Here is a 22,500-nt window from a genome sequence, read left to right as displayed (position 1 = left end):
GTGTCTATACCTACACCCAGTATACAGGACAGGAGGAGAAGTGGTACTGTGCAGTGTCCTTATATACAGATACTGAGGAACTCTCTTATTTTATATAAAATACAAAACATAAACCAACATAACATCCAGAACAATAATAATCAAATAAATATAAATAACCTGATACATAACAAATCCTAATATCACAAACACAAACACACAATCCCTTCTGGTCCAGGACAACACACACTATATACCTATATATACACTACATACCTATATATACACTACATACCTATATATACACTACATACCTATATATACACTACATACCTATATATACACTACATACCTATATATACACACTACATACCTATATACACTACATACCTATATACACACACTACATACCTATATATACACTACATACCTATATACACACACTACATACCTATATATACACACTACATACCTATATATACACACTACATACCTATATATACACTACATACCTATATATACACTACATACCTATATATACACACACTATATACCTATATATACACACTACATACCTATATATACACTACATACCTATATATACACACTACATACCTATATATACACTACATACCTATATATACACTACATACCTATATATACACTACATACCTATATATACACACACTATATACCTATATATACACACTACATACCTATATATACACTACATACCTATATACACACACTACATACCTATATATACACTACATACCTATATATACACTACATACCTATATATACACTACATACCTATATATACACACACTATATACCTATATATACACACTACATACCCATATATACACTACATACCTATATATACACACTACATACCTATATATACACTACATACCTATATATACACACTACATACCTATATACACACTACATACCTATATATACACACACTACATACCTATATATATACACACTATATACCTATATACACACTACATAATTATATATACACTACATACCTATATACACACACTACATACCTATATATACACTACATACCTATATACACACTACATACCTATATATACACTACATACCTATATACACACACTACATACCTATATATACATACTACATACCTATATATACACACTACATACCTATATATACACTACATACCTATATACACACTACATACCTATATATACACACTACATACCTATATATACATACTACATACCTATATATACACACTACATACCTATATATACACACTACATATATACACACTACATACCTATATACACACTACATACCTATATACACACACTACATACCTATATATACACTACATACCTATATACACACACTACATACCTATATATACACTACATACCTATATATACACTACATACCTATATACACACACTACATACCTATATATACACTACATACCTATATATACACTACATACCTATATACACACACTACATACCTATATATACACACTACATACCTATATATACACATACTACATACCTATATACACACTACATACCTATATATACACATACTACATACCTATATATACACTACATACCTATATACACACACTACATACCTATATATACACACTACATACCTATATATACACATACTACATACCTATATATACACACTACATACCTATATACACACACTACATACCTATATATACACACACTACATACCTATATACACACTACATTCCTATATATACACTACATACCTATATACACACACTACATACCTATATACACACTACATACCTATATATACACACTACATACCTATATACACACACACTACATACCTATATACACACACTACATACCTATATATACACACTACATACCTATATATACACTACATACCTATATACACACACTACATACCTATATATACACTACATACCTATATATACACTACATACCTATATACACACACTACATACCTATATACACTACATACCTATATATACACTACATACCTATATACACACACTACATACCTATATATACACACTACATACCTATATATACACACACTACATACCTATATATACACACTACATACCTATATATACACACTACATACCTATATACACACACACTACATACCTATATACACACACTACATACCTATATATACACACTACATACCTATATATACACACTACATACCTATATACACACACACTACATACCTAAATATACACACTACATACCTAAATATACACACTACATACCTATATACACACTACATACCTATATACACACTACATACCTATATATACACACTACATACCTATATATACACACTACATACCTATATACACACTACATACCTATATATACACTACATACCTATATATACACACTACATACCTATATATACACTGCATACCTATATACACACTACATACCTATATATACACACACTACATACCTATATATACACACACTACATACCTATATACACACTACATTCCTATATATACACTACATACCTATATACACACTACATACCTATATATACACTACATACCTATATACACACACTACATACCTATATATATATACTACATATATACACACACTGCATACCTATATACACACTACATACCTATATATACACACACTACATACCTATATATACACACACTACATACCTATATACACACTACATTCCTATATATACACTACATACCTATATACACACTACATACCTATATATACACTACATACCTATATACACACACTACATACCTATATATATATACTACATATATACACACACTACATACCTATATACACACTACATACCTATATATACACTACATACCTATATACACACTACATACCTATATATACACTACATACCTATATACACACTACATACCTATATACACACTACATACCTATATACACACACTACATACCTATATATACTACATATATACACACACACTACATACCTATATACACACTACATACCTATATATACACTACATACATATATACACACACTACATACCTATATACACACTACATACCTATATACACACACTACATACCTATATATACACACTACATACCTATTTATACACACTACATACCTATATATACACACTACATACCTATATATACACACTACATAATTATATATACACACTACATACCTATATATACACTACATATATACACACTACATACCTATATACACTACATACCTATATATACACACTACATACCTATACACACACTACATACCTATATATACACTACATATATACACACTACATACCTATATACACTACATACCTATATACACACTACATACCTATATATACACACTACATACCTATATACACACACTACATACCTATATATACACTACATATATACACACACTACATACCTATATACACACTACATACCTATATATACACTACATACCTATATACACACACTACATACCTATATATACACACTACATATATACACACTACATACCTATATACACACACTACATACCTATATATACACACTACATACCTATATACACACACCACATACCTATATATACACTACATACCTATATATACACACTACATACCTATATACACACACCACATACCTATATATACACTACATACCTATATACACACACTACATACCTATATATACACACTACATACCTATTTATACACACACTACATACCTATATATACACACACTACATACCTATATACACACTACATTCCTATATATACACTACATACCTATATATACACACTACATACCTATATACACACACTACATACCTATATACACACACTACATACCTATATATACACTACATATATACACACTACATACCTATATACACACACTACATACCTATATATATACACTACATACCTATATATACACTACATACCTATATATACACTACATACCTATATACACACACTACATACCTATATATACACTACATATATACACACACTACATACCTATATATACACTACATATATACACACACTACATACCTATATATATACTACATATATACACACTACATACCTATATACACACTACATACCTATATACACACTACATACCTATATATACACACACTACATACCTATATACACACTACATACCTATATATACACACTACATACCTATATATACACACTACATACCTATATATACACACACTACATACCTATATATACACTACATATATACACACACTACATACCTATATATATACTACATATATACACACTACATACCTATATACACACTACATACCTATATACACACACTACATTCCTATATATACACTACATATATACACACTACATACCTATATACACACACTACATACCTACATACACACACTACATACCTATATACACACTACATACCTATATATACACTACATACCTATATACACACACTACATACCTATATACACACTACATACCTATATATACACTACATACCTATATACACACACTACATACCTATATACACACTACATACCTATATATACACACTACATACCTATATATACACACTACATACCTATATACACACTATATACCTATATATACACTACATACCTATATACACACACTACATACCTATATATACACTACATATATACACACACTACATACCTATATATATACTACATATATACACACTACATACCTATATACACACACTACATACCTATATACACACTACATACCTATATATACACACACTACATACCTATATACACACACTACATTCCTATATATACACTACATATATACACACTACATACCTATATACACACACTACATACCTATATACACACACTACATACCTATATACACACACTATATATATACACACACTACATACCTATATACACACACTATATATATACACACACTACATACCTATATACACACACTACATACCTATATATACACTACATACCTATATACACACTACATACCTATATATACACTACATACCTATATACACACACTACATACCTATATACACACACTACATACCTATATATACACACACTACATACCTATATATACACTACATATATACACACACTACATACCTATATATATACTACATATATACACACTACATACCTATATACACACTACATACCTATATACACACTACATACCTATATATACACACACTACATACCTATATACACACACTACATTCCTATATATACACTACATACCTATATACACACACTACATACCTATATATACACTACATACCTATATATACACACTACATACCTATATACACACACTACATACCTATATACACACACTATATATATACACACACTACATACCTATATACACACACTATATATATACACACACTACATACCTATATACACACACTACATACCTATATATACACTACATACCTATATATACACACTACATACCTATATACACACACTACATACCTATATACACACACTATATATATATACACACACTACATACCTATATATACACTACATACCTATATACACACACTACAAATATACACACTACATACCTATATATACACACTACATACCTATATACACACACTACATACCTATATATACACACTACATATATACACACACTACATACCTATATATACACACTACATACCTATATATACACACTACATACCTATATATACACACTACATACCTATATATACACACTACATACCTATATATACACACTACATACCTATATACACACACTACATACCTATATATACACGACATACCTATATATACACACTACATACCTATATATACACTACATACCTATATATACACACTACATACCTATATATACACACTACATACCTATATATACACACACTACATACCTATATATACACACTACATACCTATATACACACTACATACCTATATACACACTACATACCTATATATACACACACTACATACCTATATATACACTACATACCTATATATACACACTACATACCTATATACACACTACATACCTATATACACACTACATACCTATATACACACTACATACCTATATACACACTACATACCTATATATACACACACTATATACCTATATATACACTACATACCTATATATACACACTACATACCTATATATACACACTACATACCTATATACACACACTACATACCTATATATACACTACATACCTATATATACACACTACATACCTATATACACACACTACATACCTATATACACACACTACATACCTATATATACACACTACATACCTATATACACACACTACATACCTATATATACACACTACATACCTATATACACACACTACATACCTATATATACACTACATACCTATATACACACACTACATACCTATATATACACTACATACCTATATACACACTACATACCTATATATACACTACATACCTATATATATATACACACTACATACCTATATACACACACTACATACCTATATATACACACTACATATATACACACACTACATACCTATATATACACACTACATACCTATATATACACACTACATACCTATATATACACACTACATACCTATATATACACACTACATACCTATATATACACACTACATACCTATATACACACACTACATACCTATATATACACGACATACCTATATATACACACTACATACCTATATATACACTACATACCTATATATACACACTACATACCTATATATACACACTACATACCTATATATACACACACTACATACCTATATATACACACTACATACCTATATACACACTACATACCTATATACACACTACATACCTATATATACACACACTACATACCTATATATACACTACATACCTATATATACACACTACATACCTATATACACACTACATACCTATATACACACTACATACCTATATACACACTACATACCTATATACACACTACATACCTATATATACACACACTATATACCTATATATACACTACATACCTATATATACACACTACATACCTATATATACACACTACATACCTATATACACACACTACATACCTATATATACACTACATACCTATATATACACACTACATACCTATATACACACACTACATACCTATATACACACACTACATACCTATATATACACACTACATACCTATATACACACACTACATACCTATATATACACACTACATACCTATATACACACACTACATACCTATATATACACTACATACCTATATACACACACTACATACCTATATATACACTACATACCTATATACACACTACATACCTATATATACACTACATACCTATATATATATACACACTACATACCTATATACACACACTACATACCTATATATACACACTACATACCTATATACACACACACTACATACCTATATATACACACACTACATACCTATATATACACTACATACCTATATATACACACTACATACCTATATACACACACTACATACCTATATATACACTACATACCTATATATACACACTACATACCTATATACACACACTACATACCTATATACACACACTACATACCTATATATACACACTACATACCTATATACACACACTACATACCTATATATACACACTACATACCTATATACACACACTACATACCTATATATACACTACATACCTATATACACACACTACATACCTATATATACACTACATACCTATATACACACTACATACCTATATATACACTACATACCTATATATATATACACACTACATACCTATATACACACACTACATACCTATATATACACACTACATACCTATATACACACACACTACATACCTATATATACACACTACATACCTATATATACACTACATACCTATATACACACACTACATACCTATATATACACACTACATACCTATATACACACACACTACATACCTATATACACACTACATACCTATATATACACAAACTACATACCTATATACACACCACATACCTATATATACACTACATACCTATATACACACTACATACCTATATATACACACTACATACCTATATATACACACTACATACCTATATATATACACACACTACATACCTATATATATACACACACTACATACCTATATATATACACACACTACATACCTATATATACACACTAGATACCTATATACACACACACTACATACCTATATATACACTACATACCTATATACACACACACTACATACCTATATACACACTACATACCTATATACACACTACATACCTATATACATACTACATACCTATATATACACACTACATACCTATATACACACTACATATATACACACTACATACCTATATATATACACTACATACCTATATATACACACTACATACCTATATATATATACACTACATACCTATATATATACACTACATACCTATATACACACTACATACCTATACATATACACTACATACCTATATACACACACACTACATACCTATATACACACTACATACCTATATATACACTACATACCTATATATACACTACATACCTATATATACACACTACATACCTATATATACATACTACATACCTATATATACACTACATACCTATATACACACTACATACCTATATACACACTACATACCTATATACACACTACATATATACACTCTACATATATACACACTACATACCTATATACACTACATACCTATATATACACTACATATATACACACTACATACCTATATATACACTACATATATACACACTACATACCTATATACACACTACATACCTATATATACACACACTACATACCTATATATACACTACATACCTATATATACACTACATATATACACACTACATACCTATATACACACACACTACATACCTATATACACACACTACATACCTATATACACACACACTACATACCTATATACACACCACATACCTATATATACACTGCATACCTATATACACACTACATACCTATATATACACACTACATACCTATATATACACACCACAAATCTATATAACTATGTACACCACAAACCAATATAACTATATACCACAAACTATATACACATCACATATATATATATACACACACAAAAAAAATAATCAATAACAAAATAAGAATTTACTCATAATATCCCCCACCTTCCCTATAAAGTACACAAAATATACACAAAATATAAATCAAATGTTATAACCTTATTCATAATACTCTTAATACTCCTATACATATATACAACCCCTATACATATATACAACCCTTATACAATATACAACCCCTATACATATATACAGTCCCTATACATATATACAGTCCCTATACAATATACAACTCCTATACATATATACAACTCCTATACATATATACAACCCCAATACATATATACAACCCCTATACATATATACAACCCCTATACATATATACAACCCTTATACAATATACAACCCCTATACATATATACAGTCCCTATACATATATACAGTCCTTATACATATATACAAACCCTATACATATATACAACCCCTATACATATATACAGCCCTTATACAATATACAACCCCTATACATATATACAACCCCTATACATATATACAACCCCTATACAAATATACAGTCCCTATACATATATACAGTCCTTATACATATATACAACCCCTATACATATATACAGTCCTTATACATATATACAGCCCCTACACATATATACAGTCCTTATACATATATACAACCCCCAAACATATATACAACCCCTATACATATATACAACCCCTATACATATATACAGTCCTTATACATATATACAACCCCTATACATATATACAACCCCTATACATATATACAGTCCTTATACATATATACAACCCTTATACATATATACAACCCCTATACATATATACAACCCCTATACATATATTCAACCCCCAAACATATACACAACCCCTATACATATATACAACCCCAATACATATATACAGTCCTTATACATATATACAACCCCTATACATATATACAACCCCATACATATATACAACCCCTATACATATATACAACCCCCAAACATATATACAACTCCTATACATATATACAATCCCTATACATATATACAGCCCCTATACAATATACATTCCCTATACATATATACAACCCCTATACATATATACAACCCCTATACATATATACAGTCCTTATACATATATACAACCCCCAAACATATATACAACCCCTATACATATATACAACCCCTATACATATATACAGTCCTTATACATATATACAATCCCTATACATATATACAACTCCTATACATATATACAGCCCCTATACATATATACAACCCCTATACATATATACAGCCCCTATACATATATACAACCCCTATACAAATATACAACCCCCAAACATATATACAACTCCTATACATATATACAACTCCTATACATATATACAGTCCTTATACATATATACAACCCCTATACATATATACAACCCCTATACATATATACAACCCCATACATATATACAACCACTATACATATATGCAACCCCTATACATATATACAACCCCTATACATATATACAACTCCTATACATATACACAATCCCTATACATATATACAACCCCCATACATATATACAACCCCTATACATATATACAGTCCTTATACATATATACAACCCCTATACATATATACAACCCCCATACATATATACAACCACTATACATATATACAACCCCCATACATATATACAACCCTTATACATATATACAACCCCTATACATATATACAACCCCTATACATATATACAACCCTATACATATATACAACCCTTATACATATATACAACCCCAATACATATATATAACCCCTATACACATATAACCCCAATACATATATAACCCCTATACATATATACAACCCCCAAACATATATACAACCCCTATACATATATACAACCCCTATACATATATACAACCCCTATACATATATACAACTCCTATACATATACACAATTCCTATACATATATACAACCCCCATACATATATACAACCCCTATACATATATACAACCCCTATACATATATATACAACTCCTATACATATATACAACCCCATACATATATGCAACCCCAATACATATATGCAACCCCTATACATATATTCAGTCCCTGTACATATATACAACCCCTATACATATATACAACCCCTATACATATATACAACTCCTATACATATATACAGTCACTATACATATATACAACCCCTATACATATATACAACCCCCATACATATATACAACCCTTATACATATATACAACCCCTATACATATATACAACTCCTATACATATATACAACCCTTATACAATATACAACCCACATACATATATACAGACCCTATACATATATACATCCCTATACATATATACAAACCCTATACATATATACAACCCCTATACATATATACAACCCCTATACATATATACAACCCTTATACATATATACAACCCCTATACATATATACAACTCCTATACATATATACAACCCTTATACAATATACAACCCACATACATATATACAGACCCTATACATATATACATCCCTATACATATATACAGTCCCTATACACATATACAACCCCTATACATATATACAACCCCCATACATATATACAACCCCTATACATATATACAACCCCCATACATATATACAGTCACTATACATATATACAACCCCCATACATATATACAACCCCTATACATATATACAGTCACTATACATATATACAACCCCTATACATATATACAACCCCTATACATATATACAACCCCTATACATATATACTGTCCCTATACATATATACAGTCCCTATACATATATACAACCCTCATACATATATACAACCCTTATACAATATACAGTCCCTATACATATACAACTCCTATACATATATACACCCCTATACATATATACAGCCCTTATACAATATACAGTCCCTATACATATATACAACCCTTATACATATATACAACCCCTGCACCATAACACCAACCCCTCAGGGCTCCGGTTCGATGTCTGTAGCCGCCTACATTTTTTCATCTTTATCAAAACAAAACAAAAATGTCTGGTGACAGCTTCAGCCCATCACAGGGAGGAGATTACTAGGTTAGGGCACCTTAAAGGAGAACCCCCTCCACAGGGAAGAGGCTGCAAATGCCCCCAACTTTTCATACTCCAAAGAACGAACCTTCACCAGGTCACCGAGCGTGTTCCTACAAACCTCGTCCACGGGGAGGATTTTCTGTCTCGTCGACACTAAACACCTCGCTTGCCACGTGTGATACCTGACCACTGCGCTGACTATAAATGAAGTGCACCGATCCCGGACACCCAGATCTTTGAAGGCCCCATAAACTCACTCAGCATAGGAAAGGGCAGCCAGCCGCGGCCAGCCGATGGAAGCTCCCACACTTTGATATACCTCTATATTAAAAGGGCACTGAAGCAGGGAGTGGTCCATGTCCTCCAGCACACCCCCACACTCCTCCCGGGGACAACCCTTTTCATCGGCGTTCCTGTACTTCAGATTGCCCCTTACATATAGCTTACCATGGAAGCCTCGCCAGGTCAAGTCCCAAAACTTCAAGGGCATCCTAGGTGAATTTAAAAGAAACAACCCAATCCCTTGAGCCCGACCTGGGCAATCCTTGAGGGACAGTGGTTTCTGGAAATGGCTCAGCAAGACCCTGTTATCGAGGATTTTCCTCGGCAGAGTTCTTACCTCCTACATCCCCAGCCCCCACCTCCTGATGACCTTCAGAACCAGTGCAGCATAAGTCGGGAGATGCCCGTGTGGCGTGCGAAGATCCTTCACTTGACCGTCTCTCTCCCATTCCTGGAAGAAAGGCTGAAACCATCTCCTGCAAGAGACTACCCACGGAGGAGCCCTCTCTGTCCAGAGGTTTGATATAATGGTCTTTAAAAAGGTATTCACTAGGAATACCACCGGGTTGACCATACCCAACCCGCCTAGTCTCCTAATGCGGTAAGTCATCTTCCTCTTAATTAAGTTCAGTTTGTTCCCCCACAACATTAGGAAGAACAGACTGTAGACCCAGGCCCAGAGAGGATCTGGCAAAAGGCTGACATTGCCCAAATAGATTAACAACAGGAGCAAGAAAGACCTGATCAAGAAGATCCTTTCCCTAAAGGTCAAAGACCAAGCTTTCTACTGTCCCACTCTTTTGGAGACATCTTCCAGTCTGCTTTCCCAATTTCGTGTGGGGTAATCCCCGAGACCAAATTCGATGCCCAGAATTTTTGCAGATTCCTGGGGCATAGGGAGGGTGTCCGGGAGACAAAACTCAGGGTCTCCACCTCCCAACCAAAGACTTTTGCACTTGTCACGGTTGATCTTAAACCCGGATGCCTCAGAGTAGCAATCCACCTCCGACATCACCCACTCCGCCTCCCCTTGCGAAGAGACAAAAATGGAGATGTCATCAGCGTATGCCACTACCCTTAAGGCGGAATCTGGCACTGCCGGGTCCATCCTCACCCCCGCCAATGGTCCCCGATCGATCCTTCGAATGAAGGGGTCGATCGTGAACACATAAAGCAAAGGGCTTAAGGGACAGCCTTGACACACACCAGACTCCATCCCAAAAGGGCGGCCAACCCAACCATTTATTAATGGAAAAGTCTCAGCCCCTGCATACAATGTTCTCAGCCAATCCATAACCCCCCCCCCCCGCATTTCAAAATAGTGGACCAGAGATACTCGTGATCAACTCGATCAAAAGCCTTTGCCTTGTCCAAGGACAGCAGAAACCCCATCCAGTGACCAGCCCGACCCTGCTCCATGGCCTCGCGGACACCCAAGCCTCTCAATCGCCAGCTTCACTTCCTCTTCTCTGATCTTCTCTGTCAAAACATTAAGAGAGGGGTCTACTCTTGACTGGGAAATGGCATCAGCCAGGAAAGCCGACATCCTGCTCCGATCTAGATCCCTCTTCCCCAAAAGGTGCGAGTAAAAGGCTCTGACGACCTCCAGGATCCCCGATCTGGACTTGTTCAGAGATCCTGTACTATCGATCAGGCCGGTCACGATCTTACAATCCACTGACATCTTACAGCTCCGGCAAGGGTCGGGCAAGTGGTACTTCCCAAAATCCCTCTCGAAAACCAAAGATGCGTGTCTATCATACAGGCACTTCTTTAGCATTTCACTCTGGAGATTTCCTCTCGGTCACCTCCAGTCGAGACCAGAACCTCGAGTTTCCTCCTTAGTTCCTGATAGAGGCGATCCCTATTCAGACTCCTAAGGTTCACAGTCTGGCGGAAGAATCTCGCCGCCCGTTTTTTGAACATCTCCCACCACTCTGACTTAGTGCTGCATAAGTCCAGTAATGGTACCTGGCTCTGCAGAAAATCCTCAAAGGACCGTCTTATCTCCTTGACTTCCAGGAGGGATGAATTCAGCTTCCACAATCCCCTTCCCATCCTGGGGGTCTCTGAAACATTCAAAGAAAACATAATCAAACAGTGGTCGGAGAACTCTACCTCAACAACCTGCAAAGGTGAAGAGACAGACTCCTCCTTCAAAAATAAACTGTCACGATGCCGGCTGGCAGGTAGTGGATCCTCTGTGCCAGAGAGGGATGGCGAGGACCGTGCTAGTGGACCGGTTCTAAGACACTACTGGTTTTCACCAGAGCCCGCCGCAAAGCGGGATGGTCTTGCTGCGGCGGTAGTGACCAGGTCGTATCCACTAGCAACGGCACCTCTCTGGCTGCTGAAGATAGGCGAGGTACAAGGGAGTAGGCAGAAGCAAAGTCGGACGTAGCAGAAGGTCGGGGGCAGGCGGCAAGGTTCGTAGTCAGGGGAGATAGCAATAGTTCTGGTACACAGGGTATAAACACACAAAGAACGCTTTCACTGGCACTAAGGCAACAAGATCCGGCAAGGGAGTGCAAGGGAGGAGACTAGATATAAGCAGGGAACAGGTGGGAACCAATTAAGCTAATTGGGCCAGGCACCAATCATTGGTGCACTGGCCCTTTAAGTCTCAGGGAGCTGGCGCGCGCGCGCCCTAGAGAGCGGAGCCGCGCGCGCCAGCACATGACCGCAGGAGACGGGAACGGGTAAGTGACCTGGGATGCGACTCGCAAGCGGGCGCGTCCCGCTGTGCGAATCGCATCCCCAACGGCCATGGCAGAGCAGCGCTCCCGGTCAGCGCTGACCGGGGAGCTGCAGGGAGAAGGACGCCGTGAGCGCTCCGGGGAGGAGCGGGGACCCGGAGCGCTAGGCGTAACAGTACCCCCCCCCTTAGGTCTCCCCTTCTCTTTATCGGGTAACTGCCTCCCCTGGGATGAGGACACCGGGAAAGGATGGAGGGATTCCTCAACGGCAGGCAGAACCGCAGGAGTAGGAATGGGGAGAGAGGGCAGAGGGCGGGACCTGGCACGGGGCAGTGTGACACCAGGACGAGGGCCATGAGGGGACACAGAAGCTTGCCTGATGGAACTGGGAGGGGGGGAGGGGCATTTCCTGTGGCAGGCAGAGTCCTTAATGACCTTAGGGGGACCAGATACAGGAGGAACCACAGAGTTACGGCAAGGGTTACTGGGAACCGGTTTTAGACAGTTCTTGGAACAAGAGGACCCCCAACTCTTGATCTCCCCAGTGGACCAATCCAGGGTTGGGGAATGAAGTTGAAGCCAGGGAAGTCCAAGGAGAATTTCCGAGGTGCAATTGGGGAGGACCAAAAGTTCAATCCTCTCGTGGTGAGATCCGATGCTCATAAGAAGGGGCTCCGTGCGGAAACGTATGGTACAGTCCACCCTGGCTCCGTTGACCGCGGAAATGTGGAGTGGCTTGACAAGACGGGTCACCGGAATCCGGAATTTATTCAGAAAGGAGTCCCGAATAAAATTCCCAGAAGCTCCAGAGTCCAGGCAGGCCACGGCTGAGAGGGGAGAGCTGGCTGAAGTGGAAATCCGAACAGGTACCGTGAGACGTGGAGAAGCCGACTTGGCATCAAGAGACGCCACACCCACGAGAGCTGAGTGCGAGCGTGCGTTTCCCAGACGTGGAGGACGGATTGGGCAATCCACCAGAAAATGTTCAGTACTGGCACAGTACAAACAAAGATTCTCTTCCTTACGGCGATTCCTCTCTTCCAGGGTCAGGCGAGACCGATCCACTTGCATGGCCTCCTCGGCGGGAGGCCTAGGCGCAGATTGCAGTGGAGACTGTGGGAGAGGTGTCCAGAGATCTAAGTCCTTTTCCTGGCGGAGCTCTTGATGCCTCTCAGAAAAACGCATGTCAATGCGAGTGGCTAGATGAATGAGTTCATGCAGGTTAGCAGGAGTCTCTCGTGCGGCCAGAACATCCTTAATGTTGCTGGATAGGCCTTTTTTAAAGGTCGCGCAGAGAGCCTCATTATTCCAGGATAGTTCAGAAGCAAGAGTACGGAATTGTATGGCGTACTCGCCAACGGAGGAATTACCCTGGACCAGGTTCAGCAGGGCAGTCTCAGCAGAAGAGGCTCGGGCAGGTTCCTCAAAGACACTTCGAATTTCCGAGAAGAAGGAGTGTACAGAGGCAGTGACAGGGTCATCGCGGTCCCAGAGCGGTGTGGCCCATGACAGGGCTTTTCCAGACAGAAGGCTGACTACGAAAGCCACCTTAGACCTTTCAGTAGGAAACTGATCCGACATCATCTCCAGATGCAGGGAACATTGGGAAAGGAAGCCACGGCAAAACTTAGAGTCCCCATTAAATTTGTCCGGCAAAGACAGGCGGAGGCTAGGAGTGGCCACTCGCTGCGGAAGAGGTGCAGGAGCTGGCGGAGGAGATGGTTGCTGCTGCTGTAGCTGAGACTGAATCTGCTGTAGCTGCGACTGGAGTTGCTGAGTCATGGTGGTCAAGTACGACAGCTGGTGATCTTGTTGGGCAATCTGTCGGGCTTGCTGGGCGACCAGTGTGGGGAGGTCGGCGACAACAGGCAGAGGAACTTCAGCGGGATCCATGGCCGGATCTACTGTCACGATGCCGGCTGGCAGGAGGTGGATCCTCTGTGCCAGAGAGGGATGGCGAGGACCGTGCTAGTGGACCGGTTCTAAGACACTACTGGTTTTCACCAGAGCCCGCCGCAAAGCGGGATGGTCTTGCTGCGGCGGTAGTGACCAGGTCGTATCCACTAGCAACGGCACCTCTCTGGCTGCTGAAGATAGGCGAGGTACAAGGGAGTAGGCAGAAGCAAAGTCGGACGTAGCAGAAGGTCGGGGGCAGGCGGCAAGGTTCGTAGTCAGGGGAGATAGCAATAGTTCTGGTACACAGGGTATAAACACACAAAGAACGCTTTCACTGGCACTAAGGCAACAAGATCCGGCAAGGGAGTGCAAGGGAGGAGACTAGATATAAGCAGGGAACAGGTGGGAACCAATTAAGCTAATTGGGCCAGGCACCAATCATTGGTGCACTGGCCCTTTAAGTCTCAGGGAGCTGGCGCGCGCGCGCCCTAGAGAGCGGAGCCGCGCGCGCCAGCACATGACCGCAGGAGACGGGAACGGGTAAGTGACCTGGGATGCGACTCGCAAGCGGGCGCGTCCCGCTGTGCGAATCGCATCCCCAACGGCCATGGCAGAGCAGCGCTCCCGGTCAGCGCTGACCGGGGAGCTGCAGGGAGAAGGACGCCGTGAGCGCTCCGGGGAGGAGCGGGGACCCGGAGCGCTAGGCGTAACATAAACTATCTATCCTAGACCTGATCTCTCTATCTCTAAAGTAAGTGAACCCGCTGTGACCTGGGGTGTGCCGGATGTGGACATCCACCAGGCGAGACTCACTAGCTATTCTATTCAAGGCGACGCTATCGTAATCTAGCCGATCCCTGGAGCCTCCCCCATCAAGAGACCTTGTAACAGTATTAAAGTCTCCTCCAAAGATGACCTGCCGGCTAGTAAAAAGTAGGGGCTTAATCCTCATAAAGAGACTTTTCCGGTGCCACCTAGTCTGTGGACCATAGATGTTTATAAGGTGGAGCTCTTGTCCCTTCATAAGGATGTCTAATACCAGACATCTCCCCATTTCTAGCTCGATTACACGTCTGCATTCTACCTGAGCGGTTTTAAAAAGAACCGCCACCCCGCTATACGGCTCGGCCGCAAGAGACCAGTGAGAGGGCCCATGGCGCCACTCACGCTTCGCCTTATGGATAGTGGTTAGATCTGTCAACCTGGTCTCCTGCAAAAATAAAATGTCGGCCTCAATTCGGCCGAGAAAATCAAAGGCCACAAATCTTGCTACATCTGACTTTATGCTGGCGACATTAATACTCGCCAGTGTCAACGGGGAGGCTGCCGCCATCATGTGTGATCAAGCTAGACAGCCCTCTTCTTCCCTCCCCCTCCCTTACCCTGAGTGTCATCATCAGATTTACCCACATTCCCCCTTTTTAAGCACAGAGACATATCCATATTTACAGAATTTACAGAGTTTCCCTCTTTTTCAGAGGTCACCTCCTGCACCCCACCTGGTCCTGGGACAGCCTCCCTCCCCGTTACCAGAGAGGAGGACATGACGCTCCCAGAAGGCCTCACTTCAGACACCGGCACCTCGTCCCTGGCCTCCTCATCAGAGGAAGAGATGTCATCCCTGAGAACTTGGTACCGGTTAGGGCTCTCTACCAGAGGGGAAACGGTAGATCCTTCCGCTGGTACCTGGACAAGGGTGAGGGGGACTGAATTATCCCACTGTAAAGAGACTCTTTCTCCTTCCTCCTCTTTTTTCTGGCACCCGATTTTCTCTTATTCTTTAGCCACTCTTTTCTCTCCTCATCCATACTCTCTCCTGGAGAGGAGGTAGCAGTGATGGCCCTCTTATCCTCCTCCTCCTCCTCTCTATCCAGTCTCCTGGCCTCCTCCTCCAGCCCACCATCGCTCAGATCCTCAGCAGAATCCACCATCTCAGGGTCAGGTAAAGCCCCCTCAGCTGCCACCTGAGGAGCCCCTTCCCTTTCACTTTGGCGTGCCTCCAAACGCCTCAGCCTAGAAGGTGTCATTCTTTTTTTCCTTGGAACCGTAGTCTCCCGCCTCCGCTGGTACCCTCCCCAGTGGAGTCAGCATCTCTGCTAACCCCAGCTGGAGATTCCACCGCATTGGCAAAAGAGACCGGACAGCGGCTGAAGGGGTGACCAAGGTCACCACACAGGTGACAACGAATGTCCCCACAGGTTGCGGCGAGATGTCCTAACCCTCCACACAATGCGCACTTCTGGACCTTACATTGTGCGCTGAAGTGTGTCGGGCCCCCGCACCTATGGCAGACCTTCGGCTGTCCCTGGTAGAAAACCAGGATCCTGTCCCTCCCCAGAAAAGTGGAGGAGGGAATGTGGGTGACAGAATTACCTGAAACCTTCAACTTGACCATGAAGGTCCAGGCCCCCGACCAGATACCGAATTCATCCCTGTTCTTCTGGGGAATGCTGACCACCTCTCCATAACGCCCAATCCAGGTCATGATGTCTATGCAAGAAAGAGATTTGTTACACGTTAATACCGTCACTTTCTTGATGTTATTCTGGCGAGAAATTGCCTGGACAGAAAAATCTCGCCACTCGGGTGCCATCTTTGCCAGCTCGTACCGAGACCAAAAGAGCTCGAGCCCTTCAGCCCGGACGAAGCTGACATCGAAAAATGGGGTACCATGAGGATGTATCAGGGCAAAGATGTCACCCGCCCTGAAATCCATCTTGAGGAGGAGCTCTACCACCTTTGTCCTGTTTGGACAAGTATCATTGCCCCTCCACCTAAGACAGACCACATTTCTCCTGGGGACCCCAGACCCGGCTTTGGGGAGTGACCATGACTCCTCTCCTTTGCTCTCGGAAGGCCCCGAGGCCGTGCCTCTCTATCCAAAAGGACAGTTCTACCTCTCTACCCTCTACAGTGATAGATTTATCCCCCCTCCGCAAGGCCTCCAGAAAGCGCCTCTGAAGGTCACTATGCCCAGGACCAGAAGGTGCAGGATTCCCATGAGGCCCACTTGCCCTGGCAGCAACACTGGCATAACTCCTAGCGGGCGCCGCTGCCGGGGGGTCAGATGGACCAACCTCACTCTCCACAGAAGCCATACTCTCCCCCCCTCTCGCACTCACATCCCCTCCATCCATCCTGTCATCATCCTCCCTCACTCCCTCTACCCCATTCACACCTCCATTCAGTCCTGGACCAGACCGCACAGACAGATCCCCCATATGTACATTATTTACAGATGTGACCTCAGCTTCATCGGGTGCTCCTGACAAGTCTTGCCCCGCCCCAATAACAGACTCTGACTAGTCAGGAACCTCTCTGCTTCACCGGCCACAGGAAAGTCCTTTGGGGCAGGAGGCCGTTCAGATACAAGAAAAGTCTCTGAAATATAGTCCACTGAACCTCCAGTCCTCATGGGTTTGAGAACAGTTCCTTTAATATTTTCCATAGCCTTAGCGGCCGCCATCGCCGGTCCAGCCCTGGCCCGTTTAATTATTACTGTCGAGGTGCCACCTGCCCCAACTGCAGATGAGGTTCCCCCTCGAGAAGCCTCTGCAGGTGACACCCCGACAGCAGAAATCACACCGGCCGCAGACCCCACCGCGGAGCCTGCCTTACCTCTGTGCGCCCCATGGCGCTGCTTATCTCCACCCTCGTTCCTCATCTCCGGCACCGGGACCAAAGCTTTACCACTGCCCGCCTTGCCCTGGCCCGGTGCCAAAGAAAAGCAGCCTCCCACTGGGCTGCTGACCTCACCAGACATGTCCGGCTTCACAGCCAAAAACGCCCCGACACTCTTATCGCTACTACAAGCTGAAACAGTGTCACATGACTTTCCTGTAGGGACCTCCATACTCTGCCCACTGCTCTTCCCCTGCACAGAACCCACCGCAGGGCCCTGACTAGGTGGAGCTGGGGAAAGGGGGACATAAGAAAATGACACAGACTCACCCCTTTTCGCATCACTTTTTTTCTTTCTCCTCCTCCTCTCCTCCTCAGCCGGTACACGGTCATCTCCGAACGTGAACCGCTCCAACCGTACCGGAGACTCCATCTCTCTGATGATCACCATCAGTCTCCTTCCGGAGTCACTGCACTCCTCCGGGGTCCTGGCGCTGAGGCTGGTGGTCCTTGTCCAGGGCAGATCCCGCTCTGAGACCCCTGCGATGTCTCCTGGGTGTTAATGGGGTCACCATCCTCCTCAGCCATGGGGTCTTTTAACCCCTTCACCTCTCCTGATTAAGGAGCTTTTCCATGAAGGGGCCGCCGTTGTTTTGAATTTCCATATTTTTTTTCTCCACGATGTTAATCTCGGACTTGATCTTAGTAATGTCCTTATTAGGTTCTGTGCGCTTATTTCCGGTCGTGGTGTTTGCCCGCACTCGAGCGCATCTCAGCTCTGCACGCAACCTGCTGAGCTCTTTGCCATTAGTTTTAAATTCTTGGAGAAAATAAGCAATTCTGGAGGTAAAGTCACTCGCAGGCTCCTGGGGTCTCCGCACCCCCCAATCCTTCACATCCATGACTTCACAGGGAGGGGGGGGGGGGGGCAGGAGAAACATTACTGCTTCCCCCACCAGATCTCCTTACCCCCTCCGAACAGGCCGGTCGCTGTGCACCCTCCGTCCCCGCCGGCCTACTCCGGGAACCAGAGGCCTGGGACTCGCTCTCCTCCTGCATCCCAGGAACCTACCCCCCTCCAGGCAGAAGGGAGCAGGAACCAGGAGCCACACAGATCGCCTCCCAGCAGCAGCACTAACAAACGATCCACACCTGATCCACCTGAGGGTTACACCCAGTATACAGGAAAGGAGAAATGGTACTATGCAGTGTCCATATATACAGAATAAGCATAGGGAATCAGATAAGTGTTTCTGTGGAAGATGTTGTGTAGACTGCGGCTCCGGGATAGATAGGGGTCATAGTGACGTCTGCCCTGTGATCAGGAGGTGATAATAACCTGTGGGTGGTGTCTGCAGCAACAGAGATAAGACTTGTGATGTCATTCATTCCTGTGACATCATGGGGAGGGGGTGGGGCACAAACTGAGCCTATGACACTACTGATCTCAGCAATTCAACCCTAAGATCGCCTGGTAATATACAGACCCCCCCCCCCCCCCCCCCTTTATCAACAATGGAACAAGAACTTCAGGTGCAGAAGTCTTCACACCCCGCAGGTCACTAGAGGCACCTGTGATTCTGAGCAGAGATGTCTCCCAGTTCTCATGTACAGTTTGGGGTCCCTGCACGTCTATTGGGGGTTGCAGCAGGTTCCATCAGGA

The 22,500-nt window shown here is 41.0% G+C and overlaps 1 protein-coding gene across 1 annotated transcript in view; it reads right to left on the bottom strand.

Annotated features, from left to right (window-relative positions):
• Nucleotides 1-20,096, bottom strand: part of LOC130347133 (zinc finger CCHC domain-containing protein 3-like) — a 115,155-nt gene extending 95,059 nt beyond the window's left edge. Inside the window, exons 1-2 of the mRNA XM_056554619.1 lie at nucleotides 19,590-20,096; nucleotides 14,596-14,693 (exon numbers count right to left, since the gene is read on the bottom strand). Of these exons, the coding sequence (XP_056410594.1) occupies nucleotides 14,596-14,693; nucleotides 19,590-19,932 (441 nt within the window). The 5' untranslated portion in view covers nucleotides 19,933-20,096. The remainder of the gene's footprint in view (nucleotides 1-14,595; nucleotides 14,694-19,589) is intronic.
• Between the last annotated feature and the right edge of the window lie 2,404 nt (nucleotides 20,097-22,500).

Source organism: Hyla sarda, unplaced genomic scaffold (genome assembly GCF_029499605.1).
Source record: "Hyla sarda isolate aHylSar1 unplaced genomic scaffold, aHylSar1.hap1 scaffold_81, whole genome shotgun sequence".
Taxonomy (NCBI): domain Eukaryota; kingdom Metazoa; phylum Chordata; class Amphibia; order Anura; family Hylidae; genus Hyla; species Hyla sarda.
This window is presented reverse-complemented; position numbering and strand designations above follow the sequence as displayed.